Here is a 27652-nt window from a genome sequence, read left to right as displayed (position 1 = left end):
CCAGGTGAAAGGTGAGTATGTTACTACTGCCCAACCCTTTGGAGTGATTACTGTGATGCCACAATTTTGGCATAAATATACATTTTCATGATGTACACAATACAAAGAAAATGAGATCCGATGTCCAGTCTGGTAGATTCAGTAATATCGACTGTCTTCCTAAAGATGGATTCCAAGTGGAATACAGGAGGCTGGTTCAACTACACATGTCAACTGTAAATGACATATGTAGTAGCTAGGTAGAGATAGTATATAAGTCTTGTATTTTGAAAAGTAACTCTGTTCTGAGGATGGCATACCCAGTATGCCGAAACATGTCAACTATTAAACACTTTCAATTCTTCCAACAGATGTTGTCTGGTTCTCTGTATTTGCTATTTTCATGATGTGTTCAAACTATGTGAATTGTTTAATTTGTTAAACAGGAAAAGGAAGGTTTCAAATTATCACTAGACTGGAAACTATTGGTTTTATTGAAAGAAATATGTGTTTAAACTAATTGCCTACTCAAACTGACCAGAGGTTTACCTTAATATGAAAGACAAATTACAGTCCATGGATAAAGGGCAATATTTATAATCAATCAGACATTGTATAAAACTGAAATCAAAATAACACCTTGATATTATTTCTAATCACTTATTTAATTCCTTTTTATGCATCATCATCATCGTCCACTTCATTTTCATCATCTTCATCACTATCACTTTCGTCCTCATCTTCGTTGTCCTCATTCTTATCAACGTCATTATCATCTGCGAGACCAGCAAAAAAGTCATTTTTGTTTGAGGAGTTCAACTTTTTAAGTGTGTTTCCCTTCCCTGCCTTTTTCTTTGTGTTCACTGAAAGCTCCCTGAAATCACTTGTGTTCCAGAACTTTATTGTCTGATCATGGGAACAGCTGGCCAGTAGGTTACCATCGTGTGACAGACTAAGATTTTCCACCGGGAAATTGTCATGATCCCCTACCACACCAAGGAACCGGTTTGGTAAAATATTTACAGCTCTGAAAGAAAATCAATATAAATAATGATAGGCCTTTTGATTTTGGCAGTACATTTACAATCAAAATACTTGTAAGTTGTTTAACCACTTGATCTGTCATGTACACAGTCTATAGACAAAAATTTGTCTTTACTTACAATACCATGATTAAAGTCTGTATGGGGGATATTTCTTGTGACAGCTACAACACAGTCTGCAGACAAAAACTTGTCTTAACTTACAATACCATCATTAGAGTTTGTATGGGGGATATTTCTTGTGACAGCTACAACACAGTCTGCAGACAAAAACTTGTCTTAACTTACAATACCATCATTAGAGTTTGTATGGGGGATATTTCCTGTAACAGCTACAACACAGTCTACAGAGGGAGTGTCTTACCTTACAATATCAACCCTGAACCTGTACACAGGATGATCTTTGTGATAGCTACTATTAATCTACAGACCAAGTGTGTCTTACCTTACAATACCGTCACTCGAGCCTGTACACAGGATGTTGTCTGTAACAGCTACCATACAATCCACGGACAAAGGATGGCCAGGAAAACGGTCACTGATATTTCCCCATTCTCCCCAGTTGAAAATATTTAGAACACCTTCTCCTGATCCACATATGACTTTCCCTTTTTCCTACAATATGTAAATAGGTAAAGAGTAATAATAAGACATTGAAGAATTTTTTATTTTGGCACTATCTTCAAAAAAGTTGTTTAAACACTTGATCTGTTCTGTACAGACATACAATACCATCATCAGAATATGTACAGGGATATTGCCTGCGACAGCTACAACAAAGTCTATAGACAAAAAACTGTTTTAAATTACAAGATTCAATCACTGGAGCCTGTACAGAGGATACTGCCTTTGACAGCTACTACACAGTCTACAGACAAAAAGCTGTCTGGACATACAATACCATCACTGGATCTGTACCCAGGAAATTTCCTGTGACAGCTACAACACAGTCTACAGAAAATAGGCTGTCTGGACATGAAATACCATCACTGGAATTTGTACCCAGGATATTGCCTGCACAGCTACTACACAGTTTACAGACAATAGGCTGTCTGGACATGAAATACCATCACTGGAATTTGTACCCAGGATATTGCCTGCACAGCTACAACACTCTGCAGACAAATGCTTGTCTTAATATACAAACCCACCACTGGGGTCTGTACACAGTCTACAGACAAAAGGCTGGCCTAACTTACATTACCATCACTTGAGTCTGTACACACAGTCTACAGACAAAAGGCTGTCTTAATATACAAAACCACCACTGGGGTCTGTACATAGTCTACAGACAAAAGGCTGGCCTTACTTACATTACCATCACTGGAGTCTGTACACACAGTCTACAGACAAAAGGCTGTCTTAATATACAAAACCATCACTGGGGTCTGTACATAGTCTACAGACAAAAGGCTGTCTTAACATACAACACCACCACTGGGGTCTGTACATAGTCTACAGACAAAAGGCTGGCCTAACTTACATTACCATCACTTGAGTCTGTACACACAGTCTACAGACAAAAGGCTGTCTTAATATACAAAACCATCACTGGGGTCTGTACATAGTCTACAGACAAAAGGCTGTCTTAACATACAACACCACCACTGGAGTCTGTACATAGTCTGAAGACAAAAGGCTGGCCTTACTTACATTACCATCACTGGAGTCTGAACACACAGTCTACAGACAAAAGGCTGTCTTTACATACAAAACCACCACTGGGGTCTGTACACACAGTCTAGACAAAAGGCTGTCACAGTCTACAGACAAAAGGCTGTCTTAACATACAACTCCACCACTGGGGTCTGTACATAGTCTACAGACAAAAGGCTGGCCTAACTTACATTACCATCACTGGAGTCTGTACAAACAGTCTACAGACAAAAGGCTGGCCTAACTTACATTACCATCACTGGAGTCTGTACACACAGTCTACAGACAAAAGGCTGTCTTTACATACAAAACCACCACTGGGGTCTGTACACACAGTCTAAAGACAAAAGGCTGGCCTAACTTACACTACCATCACTGGAGTCTGTACATAGTCTACAGACAAAAGGCTGGCCTAACTTACATTACCATCACTGGAGTCTGTACACACAGTCTACACTGGAGTCTGTACACACAGTAACAAAAGGCTGGCCTAACAGGGGTCTGTACAGTCTACAGACAAAAGGCTGGCCTAACTTACACTACCATCACTGGAGTCTGTACACACAGTCTACAGACAAAAGGCTGGCCTAACTTACACTACCATCACTGGAGTCTGTACACACAGTCTACAGACAAAAGGCTGGCTTAACTTACACTACCATCACTGGGGTCTGTACACACAGTCTACAGACAAAAGGCTGGCCTAACTTACATTACCATCACTGGAGTCTGTACATAGTCTACAGACAAAAGGCTGGCCTTACTTACATTACATCACTGGAGTCTGTACACACAGTCTACAGACAAAAGGCTGGCCTAACTTACACTACCATCACTGGAGTCTGTACACACAGTCCACAGACAAAAGGCTGGCCTAACTTAAACTACCACCACTGGGGTCTGTACACACAGTCTAAAGACAAAAGGCTGGCCTAACTTAAACTACCACCACTGGGGTCTGTACACACAGTCTAAAGACAAAAGGCTGTCTTAACATACACTACCATCACTGGGGTCTGTACACACAGTCTAAAGACAAAAGGCTGTCTTAACATACACTACCATCACTGGGGTCTGTACACACAGTCTACAGACAAAAGGCTGGCCTAACTTACACTACCATCACTGGAGTCTGTACACACAGTCTACAGACAAAAGGCTGTCTTAACATACACAACCATCACTGGAGTCTGTACACACAGTCTAAAGACAAAAGGCTGGCCTAACTTGCATTACCATCACTGGAGTCTGTAAAAACAGTCTAAAGACAAATGGCTGTTTTAACATACACTACCATCACTGGGGTCTGTACACACAGTCTACAGACAAAAGGCTGTCTTAACATACACTACCATCACTGGAGTCTGTACACACAGACTAAAGACGAAAGGCTGTCTTAACATACACTACCATCACTGGAGTCTGTACACACAGTCTACAGACAAAAGGTTGTCTTAACATACACTACCATCACTGGAGTCTGTACACACAGTCTAAAGACAAAAGGCTGTCTTAACATACACTACCATCACTGGGGTCTGTACACACAGTCAAAAGACAAAAGGCTGTCTTAACATACACTACCATCACTGGGGTCTGTACACACAGTCTACAGACAAAAGGCTGGCTTAACTTACATTACCATCACTGGAGTCTGTACATAGTCTACAGACAAAAGGCTGGCCTTACTTACATTACCATCACTGGAGTCTGTACACACAGTCTACAGACAAAAGGCTGGCACTACCATCACTGGACTTACACACACACCATCACTGGGCTGTCTGTACACACACCATCACTGGGAAGACAAAAGGCTGTCTTAACATACAAAACCACCACTGGGGTCTGTACATAGTCTACAGACAAAAAGGCTGGCCTAACTTGCATTACCATCACTGGCGTCTGTACACACAGTCTACAGACAAAAGGCTGTCTTAATATACACTACCATCACAGGAGTCTGTACACACAGTCTACAGACAAAAGGCTGGCCTAACTTACACTACCATCACTGGAGTCTGTACACACAGTCTGAAGACAAAAGGCTGTCTTAACATACAAAACCACCACTGGAGTCTGTACATAGTCCACAGACAAAAGGCTGACCTAACTTAAACTACCACCACTGGGGTCTGTACACACAGTCTACAGACAAAAGGCTGTCTTAACTTACACTACCATCACTGGAGTCTGTACACACAGTCTGAAGACAAAAGGCTGTCTTAACATACAAAACCACCACTGGGGTCTGTACACACAGTCTACAGACAAAAAGGCTGGCCTAACTTAAACTACCACCACTGGGGTCTGTACACACAGTCTAAAGACAAAAGGCTGTCTTAACATACAAAACCACCACTTGGGTCTGTACATAGTCTACAGACAAAAGGCTGGCCTAACTTACATTACCATCACTGGAGTCTGTACATAGTCTACAGACAAAAGGCTGGCCTAACTTACACTACCATCACTGGAGTTTGTATCCGAATACTTCTGACCTGTGTTGGGTCATAATTAAACAAGTTTGGAAAAAATTTACATCCTCTGTGGAAATTTTGTTTTACCCATGTTACAATGATTCTAATTTTATCAGAATGCATATATCTGACAGATACCTATAAAAATTGTGATAAACATCTGATTCAGGAGTGAATATCATTCATTGTCAATACTTTTTTCGTTTCAGTTACAAGAGATTTTTTTTTATATTCTGTTAAACCATGTAACTCTGCTGTGATTATGTAAAACCATGTACCTGTGCTGTGATTCTGTAAAACCATGTACCTGTGCTGTGAGTCTGTAAAACCATGTACCTGTGCTGTGAGTCTGTTAAACAAAATACCTCTGCTGTGATTCTGTAAAACCATATACCTGTGCTGTGAGTCTGTAAAACCATGTAACTCTGCTGTGAGTCTGTAAAACCATGTACCTGTGCTGTGATTCTGTAAAACCATGTAACTCTGCTGTGATTCTGTAAAACCATGTATCTCTGCTGTGATTCTGTTAAACAAAATACCTCTGCTGTGATTCTGTAAAACCATGTACCTGTGCTGTGATTCTGTAAAACCATATAACTGTGGTGTGATTCTGTAAAACCATGTACCTGTGCTGTGATTCTGTAAAACCATGTATCTCTGCTGTGATTCTGTTAAACAAAATACCTCTGCTGTGATTCTGTAAAACCATGTACCTGTGCTGTGATTCTGTAAAACCATGTACCTCTGCTGTGATTCTGTAAAACCATGTACCTGTGCTGTGATTCTGTAAAACCATGTACCTGTGCTGTGATTCTGTAAAACCATGTACCTGTGCTGTGATTCTGTAAAACCATATACCTGTGCTGTGATTCTGTAAAACCATATAATTGTGCTGTGATTCTGTAAAACCATATACCTGTGCTGTGATTCTGCAAAACCATATAATTGTGCTGTGATTCTGTAAAACCATATAATTGTGCTGTGATTCTGTAAAACCATATACCTCTGCTGTGATTCTGTTAACCCATGTATCTCTGTTGTTATTCTATTAAATCATGTTCATCCATATAATTAATTAAAACTGTACATATGTTCTACATTTTCCTGTGTTATGTACTGTACCTAAACATCTTACCTTCAGACGAGCTAAAGACAGAAGTTCTGAATCAAATAGTTCTGACTGCATATCCATTCTCTTCCTACGAATGTTGAACGCTGTAAGTGTTCCATCTCCACTGCAATTACAAATACTGACCCAGTGTAAAAACTGTACTTAATGTCAATAACACACAACAAAAATGAAAAAATCCCAAAAAGAAGTTAAAGTTATGCATCTGAAATATGTTCAGATGAAAAAAATCTAAGTCTAGTGACTTTTCCTTGTCATGGTTTCTTTAATTGATTCAAAACATTTGCGATAATATGAGTGTGCATCATAAACCAGACAAGAGGCCCATCAGACCTATATTGCGTACCTGGATATTTCACTTTATGACACAACAATGATATTGTTTAATATTTCCTCTGTTACTGTAGAGCAACTTCTTCATGGTTTCTAACTTTTGTGGCTACTTAAAGCTTTAACAATAATATAACTAATCTGTGCATTCATTAATTCTGAGACACTACTGAAAATTCAAAACTCATTGTCTTGATAGGGAGCTCCATATCATCCGAATGCAAATTTGGCCAAAACAGGTGAGCCTAACATAAGATGTTTGAAAAACATTGGTCAGAGTGATCTGTTCATATACCAGAACAACATTTGATACCTCATTAACAGAATCAAGCACTGTACACAGAAATCAAGGATGGAAAGCATCTAAATAGCCATTATCATCAAACATCATTTAATGTTAAATTATTGCAATTTCAACAAGAAATTGTCTTGATTTAGCACAGCTAAAATCAAATGTCTCCCCTTCTCGGAAATGAAGTAGATGTGGAGTGAGTGTGTGTGTGTGCAATTATGCAGCTGTGTTAAATATTAATTAAAAATCAGTCGTGCATATATACTGAAATTGTTTACGGTGTTGATGAGGAAGCTGATTGATGAATTATCAATGATTGCATAAATATAGAATATTAATGCATATTGGCAATATACAACACATATCTCAAAGAGGTGTTTATTTAGAAAATGCATACTGGTGACAGACATGTAGTCATGTATGGACTAGTTTACTTTGTTGAAATAAAACTTATGGTAAGGAAGAAGTTGATTTGTTATTTGTATCTTTGGTACAGAAACATTTGACATTTAGAAATCATTAATATTGTATGATTAAATTGTGAGCATATGCTGTACATAGCAATACACAAAGATACCTAAATTAATACAATGTTCAGGTTACCTTGCTTTTTACAAAGACGAAGCTACAACTATCCAGTGATCTCCAGAAATGCTAGGTTGTTGAAGGTTTTGGAAAACATTTGCAACTGGTGTTGTATTCACAATGCTGATTTTAAAGCTGTGTTGTCTGGTTGTCTTAAAGTCATGAAAATGTATATAACATGTCATCATCCTATCTGAATTATGAAGAGTTATGCTCCGAACAAGTTTCTTTTTACAAAAGGCAATAACTCTGTTATAAAAGGGCCATGGCCCCTAATTTTTGTACGCAACACACCGTCTTTCAGTCATGAACATGTATACCAAATATCATCACCCTATCTCAATTACGAAGAGAATTATGCTCTGGAGAAGTTTTTTTTACAAAGGGCAATAACTCTGTTCTAGAGAAGGGGAGACATTATTTGTGTAAATGAATGAGAATTTAATATTTATCAACATCTACTATTGCCACGTTCTTCCAACATACTAAACCTGGTAACAATGAGAATTTTATGTAGATTATCTATCACCACACTAGTCCCTCTAACATATTGAACCTGGTAGCAATGAGAATTTTATGTAGATCAACTATCACCACGCTTACTTCTAACATCCTGAACCTGGCAGCAATGAGAATTTTATGCAGATCAACAATCACCACATTAGTTCCTCTTACATACTTTACCTGGTAGCGATGAGAATTTTATGTTGATCGTCTATATCCATGTCGCTGATGAATTCCTCATTGTGTTTTACTTCCATTTCTGCCTTGTTAGTTCTCAAATCCCAGATCTATTCAAAATCAAGTCTATTATTTCATTGCTGATTACTTGTTGAAAGACTGTCCGTAATTCTTATACATTTAGATGTAGCAGTGAAAACAATGCACCTGCCCAATAAAAGTAAGCAGCATTAGGCAAAAATAACGATCAGTATATCACCAAGAATGCAAACAAATAAAAAAAAAACGTTGACAATAATTTTTTTAATGAAAGATGAAGGGTCAACTTGTCAATGAGGACTTAAAGAGCATGGTGTCCAGAAGAACTTAAGGGTCATTCTGTCAATGAGAAATTAAGTGTAATTTTGCCAATGAGAAATTAAGGATCATTTTGTGAATTGGTCCTTCTGTCAAAGAGAACTTAAGTTCCATTTTGTCAACGAGATATTAAGTGTCATTTTGTCAATGAGGAATTTACATTCTGTCCATGAGAGTTTAGGGGTCATTCTGTCAATGAGAAATTAAGTGTCATTTTGCCAATGAGAAATTAAGGATCATTTTGTGAATTAAGGGTCATTCTGTCAAAGAGAACTTAAGGGTCATTCTATCTATGAGAATTTAGTGATCATTTTGTCAATGATAAAGTAAGGATAATTCTGTCAATGAGAATTTAGGGGTCATTTTGTCAATAAAAACTAAGTGTCATTTTGTAAATAAGAAATTGAGGACCATTCTGTCCATGACAATTTAAGGGTCATTCTGTCAAAGAGAACTTAAGTGTCATTTTGTCAACCAGAAATTAAGAATCATTCTACCCTTTAAGGGTCATTCTGTCAAAGAGAACTTAGGTGTCATTTTGGCAATGAGAAGTTAGGCTGGGTAAAAACCATTTGATCATATAAATTTATAACTTATTCTCATATCTTTACCAGTCTTCCCCCATTTATTCATTTAAACATCAACAAAAAAATGTATGAGGAAGGGGAAAAACAACTGCAAATAATATTTCACATCCTATGAGATTTACCTTTAAATTTCCATCATCATCACCTGTTGCAAGGAAGTTTTCTCCTGTTACAAGTATGCTGTATATTGGTGACCTAAATGGTAAGAGGAAATTTTCACTAGTTATAAATATGCTGTTTGGTGACCTAAATGAAAAGAGGAAGTTTTCACTAGTTATAAGTATGCTGTTTGGTGACCTAAAACATTAAATGACGTCTTGTCCTGTTTCTAGACTTTTTCTAAGCATACTTGATTAAGATGATCTAAATTTCCCCTTGTTACTGGAGTATTGTATATACAGTATATAAGAAATGGAGAATTCTCTTTACTTGGATTAATAATTTGCTAGGCATTTTGAAATGAAATCTGGCAACCTGAAAGATCATAATACATTTGTATTCCTTTAAAACTGTAATGATTAAAACCATAAATTTCTTAAATAAACTTGCACTTGCTCCTAGAAGTATTACTATTACAATTATCATAATATATCCAGTGAAGAGAATAGGCTATGAACTCCGTAGATTGCACATGTAAAGAAAGTCTTACTCATGTGCCTTCTTCAACTTGCGCTTTAGTGTCCCAGTATTCATGTCAACAATGTGTATGGACTTGTCTTTAGATGCTGTGTACAGCTCTTCACCATTCGCAGAAAAACACAGAGCTCTGCAGGCTTTCTTATGGTTTTTAAATGTCATCAATGTGTTGTTTTCTCCTTTACTGGAGTAGGAGTGTCTGAATAAAGACAAAAGTATACGAAATAAAAATAGTTCTTACCTAACAATTATCTATGTCGTGTTGGGGTCAGGTTTTTTTTCAATCTGATTAAAATACAGACCATATACACTACCATATGGAGATCTGATGGTGGCCAGTAAGGGGTCATGTTCAGATGACCTTTGAACCAACTTATCACAACCTGACTGGCAATATCTTGCAAAAGCCTGTTTCTCTCCTGCTCTATCATCGTCGGCCATCTTTAAATTTTTAACGATAATCAATTGTCTAAAATCTCAACCATACCAAGATGACTGCATCTATTGTAAGCTGTCTCGCACAAAAAAGGGTGCTTTCCTGTTCCATCACTTCATCTTTTTCTGCCAACTTGCACATGCTACTAAACAGGCATATGAGAGATGAAAAAATCCTGTTGTAGTGTAAGCGCTGAGGTAAACTGAATGTGACTTGCTACCTGCCAACGTCAGATTTCCTTGATGTAGCATATCCTGATGATGAATATTTCGATTACATGGAGGACCCTGGACACATGATGTGCCATGAAATATGCTCTTTTCCAATCTGGCATGAACCAGAAGAGCTAAGAAATAGCAAATAGAACTTGTTCTTGAAATGGTAATTAGTAAATTTATGTGAATGACAGATGACAATAATATGCTGTTAGAGCCTAACAAATGCTGGTATCACAACACAATTGCTACATTCTTGCCCAAAAAGTTTTTTACAAATAAAATAATGAAAAAAATGTCTGTGTGTCCTGTTTCTGCCAAAGAAAAAATTATGGTTGGTGGTTAGGGTTTTGAAGTTTTTCCCATTTTCTTATCTTTCTAATAATGTTTGCTTGCTTTTGACACCAATTTTTGAAGTACCACACATAGGGTATTTCTTAAACCCATGTGTCAGATATATTTAAGTGTTGTATGTGTGTATTATAAGATGTTCATCATGAAGAATATTACAAACTGAGTCACAACATCTAGTTTGTAGCTTGACTTTTGAAAATGATAGTTTTTCCTTTACAATCAAGTGCTGAATTTCAACAAAATTCATCAAACAGTGTAGAGTTGTGCTTGAGGACAATGTGATTCCTATACACCCTAGACCCCCAACTGTTTGCAGAGTTATAAAAGGAAATACAAAACAAAAATAAACCAATTTTAATTGATATCTGTTAAATGTAGTGTTACCACATTCAGGTGTGATATATATATATATAAAATGCCTACTTGTCTGAAACATCCAATCTCACCTTTGGTTATTGTGAAAGTTCATGATGTTTTCTATTTTGATTGTCTCTTTAGTTATTGTATTTGTCTAACACCTCTCTTTATTTATAGTATTTATATATTGTCTCTCTTTATTTATTGTATTTGTCTAACATCTCCCTTTATTTATTGTATTTGTCTAACATCTCTCTTTATTTATTGTATTTGTCTAACATCTCCCTTTATTTATTGTATTTGTCTAACATCTCCCTTTATTTATTGTATTTGTCTAATGTCTGCTATGATTTTCCATCTACTCTGTGCTGACACTATGGTTATTCCTTTGCTGTAGAGTTATCTTTACACAGAAATTCAATGCACAAACTCATTAAATTTTGTGTCTCTTTTCCTTTTATCTAAATTTCTACATTTAGTATTTACTGAGAAGAAGAATCAGCCTCAAGATATGCATTCAATATAACTCAACAACATCACAAAAAGTGAGTGTAAATATTTTTTACATCAACTATCATAAGAATACAAAATTTAAGTTTCAGTAACCTCCCACCCAAACCTACAGTAACATTTCTACATGTCTTCTACTGTTTTTACATTCTACCCAAACCTACAGGAAACATTCCCCTCTACCATATATCTTCTGCTGTTATCACATTCTGCTCAAACCTACATTGAAACTTCTCCGTCTATGTCTCCTGCGGCAATCACATCTTTGATGGGATGGAAACATATGTCTACCACCATGCCATCAAATTTTATGTCCTTTGGTTTTTCTAGGTCTGCATCCTGCATTCATAAAAAGTATACATATATATATATAATTATAAATAAAACTCAATACAGGTTTTTAATCCTGTCTAATTTGATCAAATTGAAAATGTTTTGACCAAGCAATAACTGTTTCCAGTAATATTGATCAAACAATCATACCAAACCAAACAAATTTTTGTTGACGACATATTTAGTGATAATGTGTTACTCCATCATTGACTGATCTTCATTTGTTCTTTAAAAGTTGGATCTTTTCCCTTCTTTTCTTTTATTTGCCTGTCAGCATTTTGGTGTTCTGATAGACACAACAAGGGACCAAAGGAAACCTACATATGTGAATAATCTATCTAGTACTTCTCAAGAAATAGCCGTAACAAAGTCTCAGTGTCAAAATTCAAGATGGCTGTTTGCAATTTTGGTTCTTTGACTAGACTAAGAATTAAAAGGGTATAACTAGAGACAAAGAGCAATACATAAAATTTGTGACACATCATTCCAATATTTCCAATGAAATAGCTATAACAAACTTTCACTGTTAAAATCAAAGATGGCATACTGTCAGCCATTTTGCTTTTCCTTGCAAACTCAAAGGGCACAACTAGGGACCTAGGTAAACCTACATAAGATGTTTGATACAGCTCCATCCAGCACTTCCCTAGAAATAGTATTGAAAAGCTATTACTGTCAAAATATAGAATGGCTGCCTGTTGGCCCTTTTGGTTTTTCTGATCAATCCCAAGATCAAAAAGGTACAACTATGAACCAAGAGATCCCTGGACTACATATGAAATTTGAGAGTGATCCATCAAGTACTTCTCCTGAAAAATTTATTATTTTCGAAACCAAAGATGGCTGCCATAGTCACCAATGATTTTTTTATCAGTCCAAAAATGGGATAATGCACAATGCACAACAGAGGACCAATAAGTCCTTACATATATTTGAAAAACATTCATCAAGTACTTTTCCAGAAAAAGCGATAATAAACTATTACCGTCAAAATTCAAGATAGCCCCAAGATGACCATGTTGTTTTTCATACGGGTCCATAAATGGAACAATACACAACTAAGGAACTATATATGAAATAAGACAATGGTCCACCTTCAAGTACTTCTCAAGAAATAGTGATAATAAACTATTGCGTACGTCAAATCAATGATGGCTCCTTGTCAGCCATGTTGTTTATAAGATCAGTTTGAAAATGGGACCATGCACATCTAGGGTTCAAGGGAACCTATATATAAAATTTGAGAAAGATCCAAAAATATGATAACAGGTAATTGGTTATGGACTGGCGGATGGACAACAAATAACCGACCAGTCAGATGCAAGGCAATTTGAATAGCCTACCATCTAATGAATCTGATGTTTCAACTGTGACACATTCTCCAAATATACACTAAAACACCAATCATACCTTTAGAAGAAACAAAAATTTTTGAAAGATCTAATTTGTCCCTCAAGGAGACTACGGAACTCTGAGTGCTTATCAAATATTAAGTGGGAGGTAATCCTTGTCTACATATCCATCTCTACTTTTTAAGTAGGCTTACACCAACAAGGATATCTAATTCTAAAATTGTGCTTTTGTTAGGAGAGGGAGAATGTGAGCCAGAACTTAAAAACCAAAGAACCTCCAAGACAGAATCCAACGAAATGAGCTACATAAACAGAGAAGTTTGTCAAGTCAAGTAAAGTTACACTCCTTCCTCCTATTTCTATGGTATTCATTGATTTTACAAGAATGGCGAGAGAAACTATTTTGTCAATTAGATTTGAATTGCTCTTGTTGGCCAAGTCCGAATAATTAACTTTCTTTATATCGGTCTAGAGTTGATGAACATTTGGATTTGACTATTGTTGATCATGATAGTAACATACAAGTAATTTTAATGACTGGGAAAAAAGTGCAGTATGATTTAAAAAAAAAATAATGAAATCCATAAAACTGACAAACAGTCCCTGTGCATGAACTGGTGAAAGGTGAACAGTTCTGGGTTATTTCCTTTGATACACAACCAATTCATGTACCACTCTAACATGGAAGGAAATATACATGAGTCAAATCAAACAAGGACCTAAAAAGCTAATCAACTGTCCATCCAACCTTACAGCTCCTAGTTCACAGTTCCATCCTCTTCCAGAGTCTTTGCCATCAAACTCATCTTTGCAGACAGATGAGGTTTAGGGAAAAGTAAATCACCTTTCTACACATATCTTTTTATCAAGGGTATGCAATTGTCATGCGAACAAGCAATGGAAGGAACTGAAACTCTGAAATCTACATATGTATGGATGCTCCATGACTACTGACATTTTAATTTCGTGTACAAGTTCATTGTATTTATTGTACACTGTAATTCAAGGTTTTATATGATAACTTGTTTAAAATGTAAGTATAAGAAATCAAAATTGTTTACCCTTGTGAAAAAAAGTCGTTGAAAAAATCATTCAATTAGAAAATTGACAAAAGTTAATAAAGCTAAAGTTCATAAAGTAATTACTAAACATAACATTACAATAACACAATTCATTACACAGGTAATTATTTATTAGTGGAAGGGAAGTAATTCGTGTCAGTTTTCGTTAAATATTCCACATGACAAACGCAATTAAGTTCAACTTGATAACACTTTCATGTTGTACATCACACACACTAGTCAAAATTCTGATGATTCAAATATTATGATAACTTATCATGTTTGTGCGGTTTTCAGTTTATCATGAACTAGTTAAGTTAGGAATAAGATAATATATTGATATACTCGAATTTCCACCCAAACTGTCTTATTTTCAGCTAACGTACATGTAAGTCTACATCATTTAAGTACATTGTAAAACAAAAACGAGAAACTCGACAAGTTGAATGAGTGACACGCATTTAAATAAGGATATAAACAATCGCCATGTGGTAATTACGAAAAGCACATTACCTTCGTCGCCATTTTGAAATAGAGCTCTAAAAAATACAAATTGGGTCAATTATAACGAAAACGAACACAATCTATTCAAATCCAATTTACATTAGAATGAAAATTCTTATTTAACTTTAAAATTTGTGTGTGAAAATGATATATTTAATAAAAATGTCGAAAATATATAAGTTTAGTAACTAATATTACCGATATCTTTCCATCTTAATTTAAAATCAATTTACCGTGTCCAGGGACACTTCCGTTGGCATTTCGGCTTTCGTCGATCTACATAAACGCTTATAGCTGACTTACCATTACACGAGAAATAAATCGCTCGAAATGGGAGGCGATTCACTTGAAAAGAAGGAGAGTATTCATGGCACCATGTTGCGGATACACTTCGCAAAAATTGCCTACGTGACCGTATCGTTACCGGCATTCTCATTGCTCTTCTGTTTTCTCTCTGGAATCATTTTCCGATTTTATGACGTTAACGAAACAGTTTGCAAAGTAAGTAACCGGTACAAGTGATAACTTGTTTAATTAAAGGCCACATTAGAACAATACGTAATTGCAAATTCAAAGGAATGGGACAGAGGGCAGGATTTTTGATAACCAACAAAAGAATCGCGTTTGACATATTCCCATGAAGCTTCTAATAGTCTAACTTGGATATCTATTTACTATTTATACAGTGCCCTATTCCTAAGTCCGTGATGGTACCATTTACGTTAGCTAGTTTCTACACAATTATTGTATAATTGTTTATTGCAGATTATGGTCACAGTTACCATATTAATGTGTGGAATTCTATGTTTAGTTTATTAGATTATACATGAATTAATATAAGAAGCAGTGTATGTGGCCATGTTGGCAAAGTATAGTTTATAGACAGAAGTGTAAGAAACATGAAAGTATTTAATTCATGTTGATATATATTCTTTTAAATATACATTTAAGTATATTAGAAATCAATATCAGTAATATTAAATATTGATTGAAATTGATGACTTATATGACGGTTGACCTTTGGTGATCTAAATATTGACCTTTGGCATAACTTTATACAGGAGGAAGATGTAAAAATGCAAAGTATACAATGCTTATTCATATTGATGATGTATTTGTCCTTTTACCTTTGGTGACCAATATTTAAATGCCTTTTACATTGCAATAAGAAGTGCTAATGAAAAGAAAAGTATCCAATATTGATTTATAATAATAAAATATTTGGTCTATGACCTTTGGTGACCTACATATACATATATTAACCATTGGCATGACTTTACATGGTAAGAAGATTTCCAAATGAAAAGAGTACAATATTGATTGATTTAGGTGGCTTAAATGACGTGTTACGTATATATTGGCCTTGGTCTAGCTTTACATTGTAATGTGAACTGAAAATGAAAAGTATTCACTATTGATCGATATTGATGACTCATTTGATCTTTGACCTGAGGTAACCAATATCATGACCTTTGACCTAATTTTACATTGTAATAAGAAATGCAAATGAAAAGTTTACAATATTTACAATATTGATGACATTTGATCTCTGACCTTTGGTGACCTAAATGTTGATCTCTGGCTTATGTTTGTCACTTTAGAATGCAAGAAGTAAAGAAAATATTGACTATTTTGTTAAGAAGTTATTAACAGAAATAAAGAGTAGACAGAAAAGGAAGGATTAGTTGACTAAAAGTATTTGCATTTCTTTATAAGAAAAAAAAATTAGAATAGTTCATTAAGTTCATTAAGCAAAGTTTCATTTATCTACTTGTCTCACTTTATGCGTAGAGCAATGTTTACCTGATCAGGTGAGTGTTTAGGTCTCTCTTCTTGGTTGCATTTACTGACTTTTATCACCTGATGCAATATGCCCTGACTAAAACAAACTCATTCCCACTGGCCAACAAGTACAAGTAATCACCTTTTTAGCTTTCTTTCTCACAGAATAGGAGAGATAGGGGTTCCTGGGGCCAAGGTACTTTCCATGGCATCGGGCTTGGCATCGCCTGTGCCATACCTTGAAACATTAAAGTTTTTTAGCAACTTTTTTTTTTCGTGATACTGGATCGTCACTATCAAGAGGTAAATGAATATCATTGGATAAACTTTATTCACTTTACAACAATTGCAAATTGAATTTTCCTAACTTATATTAATCTTGTTTGCACGTGGATGTGGTTTATTAGGTGATCATGACCCCATATACCTTTTCACGTCTGTTCTGGGAGTTGAACCCAGGACCTCTAGGTGAAAGGTCAGTGTGCTACCGTTGCATGACCCAACCACTCTATAAAGTGGTGTCGATTATTAGATAGTTAAAGCATTAATATAAACTATCATTAATATACAAAGTCATACTTTTCATAATTCTGATGCACAAAAGGGGTAAATTTATGTTAAGACATTTTTGGAGTAAGTTTGTCTTATGTTACTTTAGTGTTATGGCAAGTTTTTCAAGCAGTTTGGACCTTAAATGTCAAACGGCAGTTGATTAATAGATAGTTTAAGCATTGATGTTACCATTACAATATATAAACGTGATGGATAGGGAGAGCAAGGAGGAAGTGTAATTATCTATGATTAACTTACAATCTGAGCTAATAAAAAATGTTCCAAATCACAGTCACACACATTTATTGTTACTTTCTTGAAATTCTACAGCTAATAATGTGAATGTTTCAACATTATGATATCAATTAGAAATCTGGTAAACAAATTTTACAAAGAACAGACGTCACAATGTCTAAATATTATTTTTTCAAAACTTGCTAACCACTCTTGAATTGATATGTCAGAAGGTCAAATCTTGATATTTAAGCACATTAAACTCTTTTTGATTATTACAGCTAAATCTTGGCATATTTTATAGACAATATTGATTAAATTTGATATAGGGATATATTTGGCAGAAGAAACAATTTAAAGACGTTTGAAGAAATGTTTGCATGTCCCCATTTTGTTTGTCACTGATGTTGCAAAGAATGTCTTGGTTCACTTGAGGATGTCAGTATTAAATAAGTGCAATCTTTAAAGTTGCATTGAAAATACATTTTGATTATCCTGAATTTGTAAGTGATTCTGTGAAATAAAACTATAAAACAATGGTTACTGTATGTTTATAATTACCAATCTCAAAAATCAAGATTTTTTGAAATGACATTACTAAATACAGTAACAGTAAACTGTTAGCACCACAGACATATCCCCAGAATGTACTAACATTCATTACAAGGTAAACAAAATTCACACTCTTATAAAACCACAATACTTAGCCATTTCTTTGTAGATATTTGGTTTAGAATACTTTATATGGTTTAGTTACTTCAGGGCTTTAAAGGATATACTTTGATATTTGGAAATAATTAATTTTCATATAACTCTGGTATCTTTTATAAACTTTAAATAACCTGATTTCTGGTAACATGACAGGCATAATAACTTGCAAGGTGATGTTTGAGTCGCCATGGTTACCAAATGGGTGAAATCTCAGAACTACGAAGATCATTTTTGTAAACCACAATGTTAGCATCACAAGATACAGCAGTAAAATTGTCTATTAGAGATAGTTGTTTTCTAATTTTTACAAAGCTGCAGGGATTTGGAATATTTCTGATAATGATTTGTATGACTATTTACCCTTGAGGTGACGTCCTCCACCTAGTCTGTAATGTTCTTCACTAGATATTCAATGACCAATTTAAATACATACATCTTTGAATCTTCTTATATTTTTATATTTGCTTTCAGGCGACAAATGTGATACCGTCTATCAGTGCGGTGACAGGAATTCTGCCTCAGGCATATGTATGGCGGATCTGTATAGGACTGCATGCTACACCACGTTTTGCAGTTGGCATCATGTACTACAATCACTACAAAGAACGACTACGTCTCATCAGCCCTCAGTATCATACATTATATCGCCAACTTCTGCGTATCAACTTCTGGTTGTATACCATAGAAAATTCCTGTCTGGTCGGAGTAACCTACATTTCCAACAAAGAGAACTATCGTATGTTAAACAAATTTTTATTAACTATCATTTGTGTACCCCAGTGTATTAGAATCCTTTAATTACAGAATCGATCACTGCATTTAGTTAATGTTTCTACTATGTATTTGGGTTATTTCACATTAATTGCTTTGAGAGGTGCAAGCTTAAGTGTTACAGACAAATCAGTTCATGGTTTTCCTGGTTACAGATGGGTCCTCTATTCATTTACAAATATCTATCACATTTCCCAAACAGATGATTTTGCCACATTCTGAGTTTTATCTTGGGTAAGTATTGGCAATGAGAAGTAAAAAAATACTTGATATTTAAGAACAATATAAGTACATTATAAAGTAGAACAATAATGGCAGTACTTTCATTAGAAACAAATAACACCATTATTGTCTATAATGACCAATGATTGACCTGTTGAAAGGGTAAACTATTTTTTTTTTGCCTATAGAATGTACACTCCTAGTTTGATATCTTGTTAGGTCCAATATACTGCTGTTATTTAACTACTGTTACTATTGTCTAGTAGTAGATTGATATATTGTTAGGTCCAGTTCTGTGTAACACATTGCTGTACCTGTGTAAGAGTTGATGTTTGTTATTTGTAGCCCTTCATGAAAAGATCTTCATAGTGTTCATGGTATCATGTAACTGCTACATGTTACTTAACACTATTATCTTCCGATGGTCAAGGGAGACAACTATGTCACGTACAGTGAGTATTATTTTCAATGTTTTGTATAAGTAAAGGAGTTTTATATTTGGTACTTTTTAGAACTTTTCTGAACATTTTAAAATTGCTTTCTTATGCTCCATATATCTGGAACTTTTTGCCACACAAAACTGCAAAAGATTAAAATTGTAAAATGCAAATATTTTTTGCTTTTTCTTGTAAATGCAGGAGTAATTCATCTATAGAAGTTATGTACCTTTATACATGTGAACAGTGTAAATGTAAGCTATGTCCATTCTGGAGGATTCGAAGTCTTTAAAAGAGGCCCTTCAAATTTCTGAGATGATAGAATAGCAAAATATGAAATAAGCAAAAATTGCAAAAGGTACATTTTGGGGATTTTCACAAACAATGCACAGAACAAAATTATCCTAAATACAGTAATATAGTTTGAAAAGAATATTTTTGTGAAAGTCTGGCAAATAAAGTGATAAATTATAACAAAATAACAATTGCTGTCTTATCGCCCATGATTTTTATTTATTCCATAATACCCTCAGAAATCTTCAATTCTGTTATTTACAGGAACAGCTCTCCTTTCAAATAAAGAAATGGATGTTTATTGCTATAATATCAGCCACCGGTGGACTCCTCATTTTCTTTGTCAGACACCGATTTTTCTGCATTCCATTTGGTAAGTTAGTCTACATGGACATCTAAACTCAGCAGATACACCATACATTCTTGTAGCTTTTCATATATATTTCTCTGGTGTACATGCATTTTGTACAACTTGTATGAGAAAAGAAATGACTGTAACAGAATTGTAGTGTATTCATCAACCTTGGGTAGGTGTAGTATTTAGTAAAAATCAATTTATTGAGATATATGGGGTGAAATATGCAAAAATCAACATTTTTTCCTATAACTTTTAACAGGGAATTCTTCCATGCTCATGTGTAACAAGTATGCTCTTCTAGTTAGACCATTGAAGACTGTGATGTCTTTATTTTTGCCATAAAAAATGAACATGCCAACGTTTTGAAAAAGCATGGATTTATTTTGCAAATTCCTGGCATCAAACAACAGTTGTAACATCATCTTTCATCATGTGATTAAAGACTCGATTGTAGTGTGTACAGTATGAAAAGTCAATCTTATTTTCATTGATTTGATACATTGGTGAGAATTAAGAGCTTGATATCTCAGATTATGGTAAATATTATCTAATAAATGAAATAATTAATCGTCAGTGTTTCACTAATAGCAATAACAGAAACTATGCTTAAAAACGTTTGTTCAACAAATCTTTTGAGACAGGTTCACTCTGAAGCTACCAAATGATAAACTATGTATGTTGTTATGCTCACTGAAAATCTTCAGGGGAACACCTTGTCGCCACTTTGCCTGTCTGTCATTCTTTCTGTCTGTCCTTTTGTGTTCAGAGCATAATTTTGACATAGTTAAGCAAGGATCAGGAAACTAAAAAAAAAAAAAAATACTGACTGAAAGTTTATCATCGTTTTCTTTTGAAATACTGGATGTATCTCCTTCAAATTTTATAATTTGTGTAGGTTCCCCAATGGTCTCTTGTTATGCCCTTTTGATTTTTGGACTGATCAAAAAACTAAAATGACTGACAGATAGATGTATTTTGACAATGACTGGATTTTTCTCAAATTTCATAAGTAGGTACCACTTGGTCCCTAGTTGTGATCTTTTCATTTTAGGAGAGATTAGAAAAACAAAATGGCTGACAAGCTGGCATCTTGGATTTTGACAAGGAAAATTTGTAACTTCTAATTCTTGTAAAGTACAAGATGGATCTTTCTCATATTTTATATATAGTTTATCCTTGGTCCCTAGTTGTGCCCTTTTGGTTTAATGACTGATGAGGAAAACAAAATGGCTGACAAGTGGCCATCTTAAACTTTGATAATGTTAGTTGAAGATTACGGTGTTATTACTATTTCACATTTTCAGTTTTGAAATTGTGTATCATTTAAAAGAAAAAACAGAGGAAAGAGTATATATTAAGGGAAAAGATCCTACTTTTAATGAACAAAAAGACCAAACAGTATTGGTAGGCACCAAGATTCTTGTTGTTTTTAATGCAAAAAATACTATACAAATCAGATGGATCACAATTTTTTTTTGAGAAGGTCAGAGAAACAGAAACAGGAGAAAAGAAACAGACAAAGAGAAACACACATGTAAAGTGACAGAGAGACAAACCAAGAGAGACATAAACAGCATTCAGCTGGGGAGAAAAAGACAAACTGAGACACACAGACAATCTGAAAAATATAGAGGGGTGGATGGAAAAAGGGAAACACACACAAAACACAGACTAACAGACAGATAGGTAGATGGACCAATATAGATAGATATACACACTTACTGATGGAGACAGAGAAACAGAACGTGAGACAGAGACTTACTGATGGAGACAGAGAAACAGAACATGAGACAGAGACTTACTGATGGAGACAGAGAGAGACATCCACGGACATATAGTGACAGGAAGAGGTCTACACCCAGAAAGACACAGACAGACACGGTCAAAGAGAGAAAGTCAGACTGAGAGATAGACAAACCTAAAGACACAGACTGATAGATACACTCTGTTAAATGGATAGACATGTACAGAGACATACACAAAGACACAAATCGACAGAAAGAGAGACAGACAGGCATTGGTGACCAATATGTTAGTGACCTTTGTTGGCTTTTATCATGTTGTTTTGAATCTCCATGTACAAGTTGACAAACGTCTTCTCTAAAAGCAAAAAATGTCTGGTCCATCACTTAAAATGCAATTAGTCTTGTGTTGTTTTGTTAATACTTCAGCAGTAATTTGCCATGTGTGTGTTAATTGGCCTCTTGTTTGAAATTATAATCCCATATTTGATTTGGTTGCAGCCTTCAGCTATTTTTCGGCTTGTGAGTATGTCATAGCATACACAAACATGGCTTACCATCTAAGTGGATATTTGGAGTTCAGAGACTACTATTTCATTGCTGCAAGGGTTAGTCCTACCACAGAAACCAAAAATGGTGATGTCAGCAGTGCAGTAGATCCATCGCCAAGAAAACCATTAGTACGAAGGAGAACGGGTGACAATCCACTATAATGACAATGACTTTTAGGGAAAACAATTTATAATTCTAGTTTTTCTTTAGGAGCACTTTTTTATATGGATCACCTGTTCATGTTAAAAACTTCAATCACATTTCATATCAGCTGTTCTGTGCAGTTGGTTTTGATGTATGTCTACAGCGTATGTTAAGCTAGGCATGCATGCTTTGTCACCTAAGCAATAATTTAAAATCTCTTTTTGAACATTTCATTGTATTTATGACTTTTTACCTATTCTTTGACATAAACACAGACTGTTTTGTGTTGCACTGTGTGAAGGGTGTATATAGTAAGATTGATGTATTAGAATAGACAATTAATCAATGTAACACTAAAGGACAGTGGGGATTAACAAGTAGCTGTATCATGGTAATTTTTCTTTTTTTACCTGATGTACACCTTGAAAACTATGCTATATCTTTAGGATGGATGTTGATACAGTGACAGGACCACCTCAGATCATTAGAACTATTATTGGTCACACTCAAAATTGTGACCTTTCCATATAGAATATCTTTTTGATCCCACTTCTCCAGGCTTAATATTAAAATGTGACGCTAGTACATGAGATTGGTAGTTATGGACTATAAATATAAGTCCTTATTGATACTTGGATTCTTCTCAAATTCGCCATCAGTGACTTGGTAGCAATCTTCAAAATATTCAATTATGGTCCAGAAATGGGACTGAAATTCATATAATAACAAATTGACAAAAAGTTTTAATATAATTTTAGACCAATCAAATGCAGAAGAGAAATGACAGCTACAAAACGGTTTATACCGTTTCTCAAATTATATTGTACATCTGCTTAAATTTTGGTGGTTATTATTCAAGGTTGAAGGTCAAAGGTTATACTTGACAAAAATTCAGGGATTATAGTCACTAACTTTCTCCATACCAGTTGCTCTATATTGTCAGATTTGAAGCTGGCCTGAAAAAGAAGATAAACTTACTAATCTATTTTTTAGTGATCTCCTTTAAAGTCCATTAATTGATGTTGTATACAAGTACCAGTGTGGTCCAAATTTCAAAATGGCTGCTAGTGCTTATTTTGGAAATTAATCACTGTCACTATATCACTATATTTCTTAAGTCTAATGGGTAAAAGTATCTTCATATAATTAATAGGATTCAGTTGTGCAAGCTACATTTTGAACATCATTTGAGTTTCAAGACAAAGTCAGCTGCACTATTTCTCAATACTTAGTGTGGTTTAATACTCCAGATGGCTGCCACAATCCATTCACCTGTCCTTCACGAATCATTTCTTAAAAACATTTTTTGATTGAATTTTGACTTACGATGGTCCAAAGTGTGCATGGATGAAGGTGATTAGAAATAAAAAAAACCTGCAGGCAGAGGGGTAGACTCCATAATGGTCTATAGGGCTGGACTCAACATAAGAAACAGAGGGTGATGTTTTAAAAATCCTTCTTCTGTGCAAATGAAAAAGTTTTGAACTTTGAATTGCAAGTTATTGGTATTAATAGGAGATCTGATAAACCTTAGTAATCTCAAGGGGTAAATCTGTTTCTGTATGATTTTGGGAGGCAGATCCCAAGACATGATTATGTAACTGTGAACTTCATGATTGCTGAACTATAAGCCTCTTGTCATATATTTGCCATGTTTTATTGAAATCATTTAATGCAAAGCTTTAATCATTTTGATATTATTGTAGAGATTATAGAAGTAAAATCTCAAATTTTAATTGCTGCAGTAAATGTCGGGAAGATATATTACAATGCAGGAATTGTGTGTAACTTTTACAAATTTATTTTTACAAACCATTTTATGTTGTTAACAAGTACATGTATGTCTGAAGTTAAAGCATAATTAAGTAATTATGAAATAGAGGGTGTGCATTTTATTCAATGTACTTAAGTATTCCTGGTAACATAATTTCAACTGTGAAAATAAAATTAATTTCACAATGGATTCATATGTCCCAATAGATGTAAACTGTTAGTGCACTGTCTATATAAAGTGACCACAAGTTAATTCAGAGTAAACCAAAGCATTAGTGGATAAACTATAAGGAAATAAATACAAAGGAAAGTACCATACAGTAGCAGTTATTATAAAGGGAGGTAACTACGCAGTAAAAGACAACACCATGGGGAGTTACTACACAGTAAAAGTAAATACAAATAGAGAAAACTGTGTAGTGGAAGTAAATATAAAGGGAGGTAACTACGCAGTAAAAGACAACACCATGGGGAGTTACTACACAGTAGAAGTAAATACAAATAGAGAAAACTGTGTAGTGGAAGTAAATATAAAGGGAGGTAACTACACAGTAAAAGACAACACAATGGGAAGTTACTACACAGTAGAAGTAAATACAAATAGAGAAAACTGTAGTGGAAGTAAATATAAAGGGAGGTAACTACACAGTAAAAGACAACACCATGGGGAGTTACTACACAGTAGAAGTAAATACAAATAGAGAAAACTGTAGTGGAAGTAAATATAAAGGGAGGTAACTACACAGTAAAAGACAACACAATGGGGAGTTACTACACAGTTAAAGTAAATACAATTAGAGAAAAATGTGTAGTAGAAGTAAATACAGATTTAAATAAATATAAACAGGAGTTACAAAACAATAGATGGAAGTATAAAGGGAACAACCCAATAATAAAAATGTCAATATTTGGAATATCACATACACTTTAAATCGTAAGGAAGTAAGATGTGAACAAAATAGATCAACATAAGATACCAGGGTACTTGTGAAGTTTGATAATTTTGCAGTGTCATTGTTCTGAACAGGTACTGTTGTGCAATGCATTGTGTGATGAAGGCCAAACTGAATGAACAAAGTGTGATATTAAATTTGTTCTTTGTTGTACTGTTGTTATTCAGATTTTTTTTTTAAACAAAAGCCTGAATAAAAAGGTTAAAGGTTAAGTAGCTTTCAAGTGTCATGAAAAAGAAATTGGGACATTGACGATAGTAAGCCACAGTTTTTTGTTTTAACTATTTCCATCTCAATCAGTCAAGGACAAACATACGAAAACCCAACAGCCTTCCCCTCCAATCTTTTTGTCTATTCCCCACCCTCCAGTAACAGTCAGGACAGAATGAGTAATTATATACACTCAATAGTTGGTAGCAATCGGGACAGAATGAGCAATTATAGAAACTCAATGGTTGGTAACATTCGTAACAGAATGAGTAATTATAAAAATTCAACGGTTGGTAAGAGTTCGGAAACAATGAGTAGTTATAGAAACACAACAGTTGGTAACAGTCTGAAGACAATGAATAATAAAGGTATCTCAACAGTTGGCAACAAACTGGACACAACGAGCAATTATACAAACTCAACAGTTGGTCACATTCGGAAAAGAATGAGTAATTATAGAAACTCAACATTTGGAAACAGCCAGAGTACATTGAATAATAACAGAAACTGAACACTTGGTAGCAATCTGAAGACAATGAATAATAACGGAAACTCCATAGTTGGTAACATTTGGAACAGAAAGAGTAATTATAAAAATTCAATGGTTGGTAAAAGTCAGGACTCAACGAGTAGTTATAGAAACACAACAGTTTGTAACAGTCTGAAGACAATTAATAACAAGCGATTCCAGAGGGATCTTGGCACCCACCAGTGTTTTATCTTGATATGCTCTTTGAAGGTTGGATCTTTTTCCTTCTTTTCTCTTCTCTGTTTTCACACTTAATGATAAGACATTTGAACATTCCTTTACAGAAATAAATAATAATCTTTATCTGCCTAATCCACAATGGCCACCTGGAAACCATTTTCTTTTCTCTGATCAGTCCCAAAAGCGAATGAACACAAGAAGAGACCAAAGGGAACATACCTATGAAATTTGAGAGATATCCATTCAGTACTTCTTCAGAAAATAGCAATAACAATCTTTACAAGGCAAAATCCAAGATAGCTGCCTATTGGCCATTTTGTTTTTCTGGTCAATCCCAAACTCAAATAGGCACAACCAGGGACCTACAGAACCATATACATGAAATTTGAAAAAAGATTTATACAGTTGTTCTCAAGAAATAGTAATCACAAACATTCGAAGTCAAAATCCAAGATGGCTGTCTGCCAGCCGTTTTGTTTTTCTGACCAGTCCAAAAGTTAGAAGGGCACAACTAGGGACCAAGGGAAACCTATATATGAAATCTGAGAAAGATCTATTCAGAAATTTTCAAGAAATAGCGATAACAAACTTGCAAAGTCAAAATTCAAGATGGCTGGCTGTCGGCCACTTTGATTTTCTGATCAGACCCAAAATCACACTGGCACAACTAAAGACCAAGGAGAACATACATATGAAATTTAAGAAAGATTCATCGAGCACTTCTAAAAAAACAAGTAATAACAAACTTTCAAAGTTAAAATACAAGATGGCCGCCTGTCAGCCATTTTGTTTTTTTGATCAGACCCAAAATCAAATGGGCGCAACCAGGGACCAAGTAGAACCTACATATAAAATTAATGAAAAAAACAAAGTTTTTCTCAAGAAATAACAAAAACTATCAGTCCCCAAAATTACAACTAGAGACCAGAGGGAACCTACACATGAAATTTGATTGAGAGATCCATCTCTTACTTTTCATGCGATAACAAACTTCACTGAAAAAATCCAAGATGGCTGCCTGTTGTCCATTTTTTTTTATCAGTCCCAAAATCAAACCTACATATGCAATTTGAGAAAAAGCCATACAGTACTTCTCAAAACAATAAGAAAAAATGTTTATGGACAAATGGACCACGAAACATGGATGCAAAGCAGTTGAACTAAAACTAAACTCAACAGCTAATAGAGTATAGTCTGGATATACATTTGTATTATAGTAACTTACGGCTAATATCTTTCATTGACTTGCCCAGATCCACTTTGCATTCATATCACCAGTTCAATGTTTAAATATCAACTTCTTAGAGAAAGATAACACACAAGACTTTACA

At 34.8% G+C, this 27652-nt stretch overlaps 2 protein-coding genes across 2 annotated transcripts; one reads left to right on the top strand and one right to left on the bottom strand.

The window, feature by feature from the left end:
• Positions 1–634: 634 nt before the first annotated feature.
• On the bottom strand, positions 635–14898 carry LOC132563569 (WD repeat-containing protein 55-like). The gene is made up of 8 exons (XM_060228311.1): positions 14887–14898; positions 11851–11966; positions 9769–9954; positions 9242–9314; positions 8179–8285; positions 6294–6393; positions 1468–1637; positions 635–1006 (listed from the first exon to the last, which is right to left on the bottom strand). The coding sequence occupies exons 1-8, from the start codon at positions 14896–14898 to the stop codon at positions 655–657; spliced, it is 1116 nt and encodes a 371-aa protein (XP_060084294.1). The 3' UTR covers positions 635–654.
• Positions 14899–15140: 242 nt separating this feature from the next.
• Positions 15141–25555, top strand: LOC132563572 (post-GPI attachment to proteins factor 2-like). The gene is made up of 5 exons (XM_060228314.1): positions 15141–15378; positions 18628–18892; positions 19495–19601; positions 20145–20253; positions 22482–25555. The coding sequence occupies exons 1-5, from the start codon at positions 15208–15210 to the stop codon at positions 22691–22693; spliced, it is 864 nt and encodes a 287-aa protein (XP_060084297.1). The 5' UTR covers positions 15141–15207; the 3' UTR covers positions 22694–25555.
• The last annotated feature ends 2097 nt before the right edge of the window (positions 25556–27652 follow it).

The sequence above is a fragment of the Ylistrum balloti genome, unplaced genomic scaffold, assembly GCF_031769215.1.
Source record: "Ylistrum balloti isolate Yb309-2 unplaced genomic scaffold, AGI_CSIRO_Ybal_v1 Utg371770, whole genome shotgun sequence".
Taxonomy (NCBI): domain Eukaryota; kingdom Metazoa; phylum Mollusca; class Bivalvia; order Pectinida; family Pectinidae; genus Ylistrum; species Ylistrum balloti.
This window is presented reverse-complemented; position numbering and strand designations above follow the sequence as displayed.

Bases quoted from the DNA above. Each gene is read 5' to 3' on its own strand.
- LOC132563572 (XM_060228314.1), top strand. From the start codon at position 15,208: ATGGGAGGCGATTCACTTGAAAAGAAGGAGAGTATTCATGGCACCATG. The intron at 15,379-18,627 runs GTAAGTAACCGG...ATTTGCTTTCAG, and splicing joins TTAACGAAACAGTTTGCAAA to GCGACAAATGTGATACCGTC. The intron at 18,893-19,494 runs GTATGTTAAACA...TGTTATTTGTAG, and splicing joins TTCCAACAAAGAGAACTATC to CCCTTCATGAAAAGATCTTC.
- LOC132563569 (XM_060228311.1), bottom strand. The intron at 8,286-9,241 runs GTAAATCTCATA...GATTTTGAATAG, and splicing joins ATGATGATGGAAATTTAAAG to ATCTGGGATTTGAGAACTAA. The intron at 6,394-8,178 runs GTAAAGTATGTA...TTGTAATTGCAG, and splicing joins AAAATTCTCATCGCTACCAG to TGGAGATGGAACACTTACAG.